Raw genomic sequence first — 9,118 nt, forward strand, 5'->3', positions numbered from 1 at the left:
CTCCTTCTTCAGCCTGGTGGCTCCCTTCACCTCTGGTGTCCACCATTTGGTTCGGGGATTACCACCGCGGCAGGCACCAACCACCTTGCGGCTGCAGCTCAATGCAGCAGCTTCGGCAATGGAGACGCTGAACATGGTCCATTCGGACTCAATGTCCCCAGTCTCCCTCGGAATGCTGTTGAAGCTCTGCCGGAGGTGTGCGTTGAAGATCTCGCGGACTGGGGCCTCTGCTAGACGTTCCCAACACACCCTCACTACGCGTTTAGGTGCACCAGGTCTGTCCAGCGTCCTCCCCCACCACCTGATCCAACTCACCACCAGGTGGTGATCAGTTGACAGCTCAGCCCCTCTCTTTACCCGAGTGTCCAGAACATATGGTCGCAGGTCTGCTGATACGATTACAAAATCGATCATGGACCTACGGCCTAGAGCGTCTTGGTGCCACGTGCACTTATGGACACTCTTATGTTCGAACAGGGTGTTCGTTATGGCCAAACTGTGATTAGCACAGAAGTCCAATAACAAAGCACCACTCGGGTTCAGATCAGGGAGGCCGTTCCTCCCAATCACGCCCCTCCAGGTCTTGCTGTCGTTACCCACGTGAGCATTGAAGTCTCCCAGCAGGACAACAGAGTCTCCAGGTGGAGCACTCTTTTCAGACCATTCTCTGTAAACTCTATACATGGTTGTGTGGGGAAATGCGACCAGATCAGAAACACAGATCTGAAAGTCGAGTACTGCAGCTGAGAGTAACCACACAACAGACGGCTAAAATAGAGCCTGGGTCTGTAGAAAAACATACATACGAGGCAGCAGAAAAGGAGCCTATGTGGGTTCACTACCACAGTCTAAAGACACGAATGTCATGTTAACTTCTTACATGTACTTCTGCTGTTCTCGATCAAGCCTGCATATCTTCCCTCTCACTGACACCAACATAAAACTTAAAAACTACAAAAATGTGAAAAAGCAACACCAGGATGTCAACAAGGAAAACCTTTATTCATAAAGTTCACATGAGCAAAGCCAGGTGTGATGATATCACATGTAATTCAGTCACAGTGAACTCCCTCTGATGGAGCATGAGCTTAGAACTGATGCTCAGTGGTCACCGCCCCAATATCATCATAGTCCTCACACAATCTCTGCTCAGCATTGGTTGCTGTTGCCATGGGGATAGTGGGGTCATTTTCTGTAAAATGAGGTCATCAGAGAAATAATACAAAAGCAATCATAAATGATAATGATAAATTATCGAGGAGACACAGGGAGTTACCTTTGGCTCTGCCTCGATATAGAGACACCGCGATGAAACTGGAGATGAAGTATGGACAGAACACCACCAGGTGACAGACTACTCTGATCACAAGATGGAGGATGGTAGAGTAAGGGGACAAAGCAGAGGTAGGTGGCATATTTGTAGAAGTGGTGGGCGAGGTTGTGGTTGTAGGTCTCCCTGCAGAGAGAACCCCACCTGTTCAGTTAGTATGTGGATGAAGTAAGAGGTGAAATCAGTGAAGCTCCTCACCTGTGACAGTGATCCAGCTGGATGGAGACTCTCCATGACCGCTGATGTCACACTTGTAGAGGCCTTCATCAGACCTGGAAACATGCTGGATGGTCATGTGACCTGTAGGCTGCTTCCTGATGAGGGAGCCATCTTTATAGAAAGCAGCTGGGAGGTTGGAGGGAGTGGTCTTTGTTTTACAGAGCAGAGTGACGTCATCTCCCTCCATCACAGGGAGGACAGGACTCTGCAGGATCACTGATCCACCTCAACACAGAGACAAACTACAGCATTTCATCCATTTACACACAGCTTCATCAACACTAACTCCACACACTCAGCTTACCAGTGACTGTCAGGTTAACCATGTTACTGATGGGACCCTCTCTGGACTCACACCAGTAAACTCCACTGTCTCGTTCAACGGTGTAGCTGATGTCACAGGAAGAGTTAACTGATGTTCCCCACTCATCTCCACACTGAGTCCTCTGTTGTTTGCTTGTGTTTCTCCTCAGAGTCCATCCAGCAGAGCTGTCGTCCTCCTCACAGCTCAGAGACACAAAGTCTCCTTCAAAGAACTGAGAGCTGCTGGGACTCACAGTCAGACCAGCTGTGAGGGGGATGTTTTGGGATATTATGCAAGAAAAATTATTTTCTTCTTCTAGTCTGTTAAAACCACTTAAATCTCAAGTCTCAGACTGTCTGCCTCCTGATTAAATCAACTCTATCAAATACTGATCAGTTTTTCGTATCTGGAATTATTTTAAGGGTGAATATACGTCCTTCATTTTTTTGAGGGTCAAATATTCAGCAGTCCATCAATTACTGTGATAATTATCATCGCATGCTACAGCAAAGCATAAAAAAGGACCATTGGTGTAACTCAGTTATGGTTTAAATTGACTGACCTTGACATGTTGAGCTGCTCAGCAGTGACATCAGAACTAAAGAGAAATGAGACTCGTGTAATTTTGAGTTTGGCATTCAACGAAACAGCAGCGAAACCACCAGACTGTGGAGAACACAGACGTCATGGGTTTGGTTGAATTACACACTAATAAGTGGAGAGAGGAAGAAACAGTTTATTCTCCTATATCCTACACAGAGTGTTGACATGACTGAATATAAAGTACTTACAGAGTATGATTCATACCATATGTTTAAACCTTTGTTTTGTAGTTTTCTATTTCTCCTCCACTGTATTTTGAAGATTGTACTCCTTGCCATTCATTTACTTACTATGTGATGCTATAACTATAACTATAAAGTTACTCAGCAGTATGTAAGTTGTTCTAACCATCTCAAACATTGAAACACAATTAAGTAAAACAATATGATGCAATAATATCATCTATATGATTTTGTTGAATAAGTACCATTTCTTTAAGTATATTGCTTTTGTATGATTCTAAAGCAGGATTCTGACTTTAACAAAAAAACATAATTCATCACATTTTAAAACTGTATTCCGACTTTGTTTAAACTCCTGTGCACCCAACTGTATGATTGCTGCAATATCTCTATATCGGTCACTTGCACTGTATTTACTTATAGTTAAATATTTCCTGTTGACCCGAATCTTCGCCTCAGTCTCCTCAATCAAAACTGATCTAAAACACCTCTGATTGTACACCACAATGGATGTTTGTGATGAAGAACCAGTAGATGTTTTACAGTGTACTTACAGAGCAGGCACAGCACAGACGCGTTCTTCATCCCACACTTGGTGATATCAGATCAACACTTTGACCAGGGGCCCGTTCTTCGTACCTCGCTAAGTAGGTTAGCCGGATTAGATTGTTGACGATTTCGCGTGATCCTGGATCAGTCGGTTCCCCGAAGCTCATCCGGGACTTGCTGTCATAGCAACAGAGCCGTAAGCGTAAACCTGCTCGGGAGCAGGTTTACTTTATGTAAACAGGATTAGATCGCGGCCACGCAGGTATGTCCGCTTCATTTATACGAAAGCAACAGCGATAAATAAATAACATCAATGTAACTGAAGATAATGCAGCACTTGATCCTTTTATTGATGTCACACAGATACATACAGGTCATTTCCTAAAAAAGGGAAATGTACTATTAACATTCTATTACATGTATGTGATTATTACAGATGTAATTCATATTTCAGAGTAGTAATTGTAAATTACTTCGTGTAATCAAGATGAGAGACCACGGCTATAAAAGTGAAGGTGGATTTGGGAAGCCTGTCGCAGCCATGTCCTGTCCGTTTACGCGAGCAGCCCATTGCGGAAGGTGCAAGATTGATAAGGAGAGTCCTCAGAATTCAGCATATATTGCGGGACAGACAGGATCCTTTAGCTCAGCGCGACAGTGTGCTCATTGAGAGATATCGATTTTCCCGTGAGGATATTATTTACTTAACCAACTTGTTGACGAGGGGGTGCAGGACCACCACCTGTCTTTTTTTGCTCTGCCCTTTTCTTGGTTGCTGTTATAAACAAACAAACAGATTATTTCAGGGTCTCTTTCCAAGAGACTAAAAGCAATATAAGTGATAAATATTACCATTCTGTAGAATATTCTTATATTTCACTTTTACTTGTTCCCATGTTCTAGTGGGTCCTGTTGTGGCTCTAATGTGAAAGAGGATATAATATAACAATATAATATAATGTAATATAATATTGGATAATATAGTGTGATATGATAAATCTACCCTACTGCCTACTGGTGTTGGCCAGAGGGGCCGATGGCGCGATATGGCAGCCTCGCTTCTGTCAGTCTGCCCCAGGGCAGCTGTGGCTACAACCGTAGCTGCCTCCACCAGTGTGTGAATGTGAGAGTGAATGAATAGTGGCATTGTAAAGCGCTTTGGGTGCCTTGAAAAGCGCTATATAAATCCAATATATTATTATTAAATTACTTACGAGTTTAATTTGTCAGCAACTTTCTGCCAGCCCTCGCTCCTTGCTTTTGCAGCCTTTGCAGTGTTCCCTTGCGTTCTGATTAAACTCTGAAACTCCTGAAATCCCTCACTCAGGAGTTCTTGCTCTGCTGCCGAAAAATACCGAGCCGAGCGCGCTCCTTCGACATTTTCGCCGACCAATCAGAGGGTTGCCGATCAATGTTTCTACTATCGATGCGTATCCCCTTTTACGACACCCAGTGATGTCACATTACTGCGTCCAGCTGTAGTAATCGTCAACAGCAGGTGTGTTCGGGGAACCGGATTAGCGAGCTCACGGTTAGCGCGATGATTTGATCTTGGATGTGTCATTTGATCTTGGATGTAGTAAGCGACGTACGAAGAACGGGCCCCAGTTCAAAGTCAAATCCTCCTCCTCTTCCTCTCTGACAGGATACCAGTGTTGTGGTTTTCAGTGGGAGCAAAGGTTTCTCTGTCAGTCTGCAACAAAAATGAGAAAAAAAACCCTTTAAAATAGTTAAAGACTGGTGAACCTGCCCGGGGTGTATCCTGCCTCTATGAGAGAATCTCAACATTAATTATCAAATAGTTTGATTCATTTTTGTCTTAGCCATCTGTTGTGTTGGTCATGTTGCAGATTTGTGGAAACAACGTGCATGTTTCTGTACCTGACTGTGGTTCAGCTGACAGGAAGTGAGCTGGAGGTGGTCTGATTTCTGATGAGTGACTGCAGTAATCAAGCTGCTTTAACCACTGACTTGCTGTCAGAAACAGATAAAACTTCTCCTATTGAGACAAAGACCGACACTGTGATTAGTCATCAGTGTGGGAAACACATTTCTAAAGTCTTTTTTATCCAGAAAACAGGGAAGGCTTCATACGGGTTGACCTGTCACGGTCTTCCTGCCAACACTACACAAAAGATATTGAGCCAAGACAATGAAACAAAACTATACAAGTTTCTGTAGAATATGATGGACGCCATCCCCAAGAAAATTAAATTCATCTGTTATAGTGACTGGCATTTTTGCCAGAGTTGTCTTTCCTTTGTCACACCCACATTCTCTTTTACACATAGTTTGTTTTGGACCTTGTACCTGGCAATTGAGATTGTGCTGTTAGATGATACAGGTAAACCATGAAGAGTGTGGATCATCTGCTCTAATGAAGTTCACCAACACTGGGAGCTGCTTCTGTCCTGAAGATGCTGCAGCAGAGGAGATGCTCTGTAGCTGCTGATGTCAGTGAGCTGCAGACTCTGGTATGCCCAAGCATATCAGATATGTGCTCCATATGGTAGTGTACAGTATAATTAATTATTTATATTTAAACATTTAATATCTTTCTGTCTTAATATTGAATAAATGAATTAATAATTGATAAAGTGCACCAGATGATATGCTGGAGTTAAACAATACCAACAAAGTGTGAGAATGTAAACAGCCAAAAAGATCAAAAATTATTATGTATAGGTCGTTATATTAGGTACACTTCGCTTCTACTGGGATTGAACTCCATTTTTTGCCTTCAGAACTGTGTTAAATCTTCATGCCATTGATTCAACAAGATGCTGGAAACATTTTTCAGTCATGTTCACATGATAGTGTCACATATTTGCTTCAGATTTGTCTTCCTCCAGTTCAACCACATTCCAAAGGTCGTCTGTTGGATTGAGATCTGGTGACTGTTGAAACGATCTGAGTGCAGTGACCTCATTTTAACGTTCAAGGAAGGGTACAAAGTGTGCCAAGAAAATATGGCCCACACCTCGACATCTCCACCATCAGCAGCCTGACCTGCTGATAAATGGAAGGATGGATCAGTGCTTTCATGACATTGTTGTAGCCCATCTGACTCAAGGTGTAAATGTTGTGTTTGTGTATATATATATTGTTTTGATTTGATTTATTTTTCTGACTTTGGTAATCAGGTAATCAATTTGTTATTAATGATCTGACATCACTGTTTTCTATTTCTGCCAAACATACAAGGCAGCAGAGCCTGTTTGGGTTTAATACCACAGTCATCTTAACTGCTGACATGTACTTGTGTTGTTGTTGATCAACCCTGCATATCTTCTGTCTCATTGACGCTAACATAAAACCTATAATATAAAAATGGGACAAAGTAACATCAACATCAACGAGCTCTTTCTGTCAAACTGACACATTAAAAAAGAAGAAAAGGATGTGAGCTGATAGAACAATCAAAACTTTATTTAAAAGTTCACACAAACAAAGCCTCGTATTATGATAACTTTTATGAAATCATTTAGTCACAGTGACCTGATAAAAACAATCTGATGGAGAATAAGCTTAGAACGGATGCTCAGTGGTCACCTTGGCAATATCATCATAGTCCTCAGACGATTTCTCCTCATCATTGGTTGCTGTTTCCAAGGAGATGGTGGGGTCATTTCCTGTAACATGAAATCATCAGACATATTTAAATCAGGCAAAAGCAATTGAGCTTAGTAAATAACAAAAGCTACTCAGAGAGTTACCTTTGGCTCTGTGTCGATATAAAGACACCACAAGGAGAGTGGAGATGATGTATGGAGAGAACATAACCAGGTGACAGACCAGTCTCATCACAAGGTGGAGTGTGGTGGAGGAAGGGGTCAAAGAAGAGGTAGGGGGCATATTTGTAGAGCTGGTGGGCGAGGATGTGGTTGTAGGTCTCCCTGCAGACTTTTGTTCAGTGAATATATGGACAAAGGAAGATGAAATCAGAGTGAAAATCCTCACCTGTGACAGTGATCCAGCTGGATGGAGACTCTCCATGACCGCTGATGTCACACTTGTAGAGGCCTTCATCAGACCTGGAAACATGCTGGATGGTCATGTGACCTGTAGGCTGCTTCCTGATGAGGGAGCCATCTTTATAGAAAGCAGCTGGGAGGTTGGAGGGAGTGGTCTTTGTTTTACAGAGCAGAGTGACGTCATCTCCCTCCATCACAGGGAGGACAGGACTCTGCAGGATCACTGATCCACCTCAACACAGAGACAAACTACAGCATTTCATCCATTTACACACAGCTTCATCAACACTAACTCCACACACTCAGCTTACCAGTGACTGTCAGGTTAACCATGTTACTGATGGGACCCTCTCTGGACTCACACCAGTAAACTCCACTGTCTCGTTCAACGGTGTAGCTGATGTCACAGGAAGAGTTAACTGATGTTCCCCACTCATCTCCACACTGAGTCCTCTGTTGTTTGCTTGTGTTTCTCCTCAGAGTCCATCCAGCAGAGCTGTCGTCCTCCTCACAGCTCAGAGACACAAAGTCTCCTTTAAAGAACTGAGAGCTGCTGGGACTCACAGTCAGACGAGCTGTGAGGGGGATGTTTTGGGATTATGTAAACAAAATAAATTATCTTCTTCTAGTCTGTTAGAACCACTCGAGATTCAGACTGTCTGCTTCCTGTGGTTAAATTAAATACTGATCAGTATATTTAGAAACTGGAATTTTTAAGGGTGAATATACTTCCTTTATACTTTGGAAGGTCAATTAATCAGCAGGCTTCAGCCATCAATTACTGTAGTAATTATCATCTCATGCTACAGCAAAGCATAAAAAGGACCAAAGGTATAACCCATTAACTGATTTAAATGGACTGACCTTGATTTGTTGGGCTGCTCTGCAGTGGGATCAGAACTAAAGAGAAATGACACTGAGGTAAGTTTCAGTTTGACATTCAACAGAACAGAAGAACAAACAGAAAACCACCAAACTGTGGAGAACACAGACGTTATGTGTTTGGTTGAGTTACACACTGATGAGTGAAGAAAGTAGGAAACTTCTATATACTACACAGAGTGCTGGCAATCTGTTAATATAACTGCAAAGAAAAGTAAAGAAAGTGAAAGCAAAGAAAGGAGCACTTTATAGAGTACAATTCATACCACGTGTCTGAATGTTTTTGAGGTATTTCTTTGTTTTGTAGTTTTATACTTCAGCTCCCGCACATTTTGGATTCAATCACTGTGTTCCTCAACATTTATAATAGATAAAGTTACACATCATTATATAAGTTGTTCTAACCATCTCAAGCTGCAACATTAAAACAAAACACACACAAATAAATGATATCCAATATCACTGATATAATTTGGAAGAATAAGTACTATTTCTTTAGGTATATCACTTTTTTTTTTGCCTGTTTATCATTATTCAAGAAGGATTCCGACTTTTACTAAAGAGTCAAAAAACTTAACTTATTAACTTTGTTTAAAGTCCTGTGCAGCCATCTGCATAGGTGGAGCATATTAACTGATAACTCAGTGTTTCCACATCAGTTTTCTACACTGTATTTATTTGTAAAGAAAATCTTTGATTTCCTGTTGACCCCTTTTCCTTGTCTCAATAATAATAACATGATCTAATACCTCTCCGATTCTACACGAAACTCACTGTTTAAATTGGAGTACCAACAGATTTTCATAGATCATTACAGTGCACTTACAGAGCAGCCACAGCAGACATCTGTTCTTCATCCTGCTCTCGGTGATAACAGATCAATAGTTTGACCAGCTCACAGTCACTTATAGTCAAACCCTCCTCCTTTTCCTCTGTGACAGGTTGCCAGTGTTGCGGTCATCAGTGAAATGGTTTCTCTGTCAGACTGCAAAAAAGAAAAAAAATCACTAAAGGTTAAAACAAGCATTGAAAGTGGCTGAAGTCAATCAGGAAACCACAGACAACAATAAACACA

General features: G+C 41.9%; 2 protein-coding genes across 3 annotated transcripts; both read right to left on the reverse strand.

The window, feature by feature from the left end:
- Positions 1-1,031: 1,031 nt before the first annotated feature.
- Positions 1,032-3,223, reverse strand: LOC146635221 (low affinity immunoglobulin gamma Fc region receptor III-like). 2 transcript variants are annotated; one of them, XM_085345754.1, is made up of 6 exons: positions 3,193-3,223; positions 2,416-2,451; positions 1,854-2,117; positions 1,529-1,774; positions 1,277-1,456; positions 1,032-1,192 (listed from the first exon to the last, which is right to left on the reverse strand). In XM_085345754.1, the coding sequence occupies exons 1-6, from the start codon at positions 3,221-3,223 to the stop codon at positions 1,089-1,091; spliced, it is 861 nt and encodes a 286-aa protein (XP_085201880.1). In that variant the 3' UTR covers positions 1,032-1,088. The 2 variants fall into 2 exon arrangements, with proteins under 2 accessions (XP_085201880.1, XP_085201890.1); XM_085345764.1 differs by having other exon boundaries at positions 1,032-1,162; positions 1,265-1,456.
- Positions 3,224-6,715: 3,492 nt separating this feature from the next.
- Positions 6,716-8,900, reverse strand: LOC146635222 (low affinity immunoglobulin gamma Fc region receptor III-like). Its single transcript, XM_085345801.1, has 6 exons — positions 8,870-8,900; positions 8,026-8,061; positions 7,473-7,736; positions 7,148-7,393; positions 6,904-7,083; positions 6,716-6,819 (listed from the first exon to the last, which is right to left on the reverse strand). Exons 1-6 carry the CDS (start codon positions 8,898-8,900, stop codon positions 6,716-6,718), a joined length of 861 nt encoding a protein of 286 aa, XP_085201927.1.
- Between the last annotated feature and the right edge of the window lie 218 nt (positions 8,901-9,118).

The sequence above is a fragment of the Diplotaxodon limnothrissa genome, linkage group LG3, assembly GCF_057381915.1.
Source record: "Diplotaxodon limnothrissa isolate DT_005_m linkage group LG3, D_limnothrissa_male_GT1.1, whole genome shotgun sequence".
NCBI lineage: Eukaryota > Metazoa > Chordata > Actinopteri > Cichliformes > Cichlidae > Diplotaxodon > Diplotaxodon limnothrissa.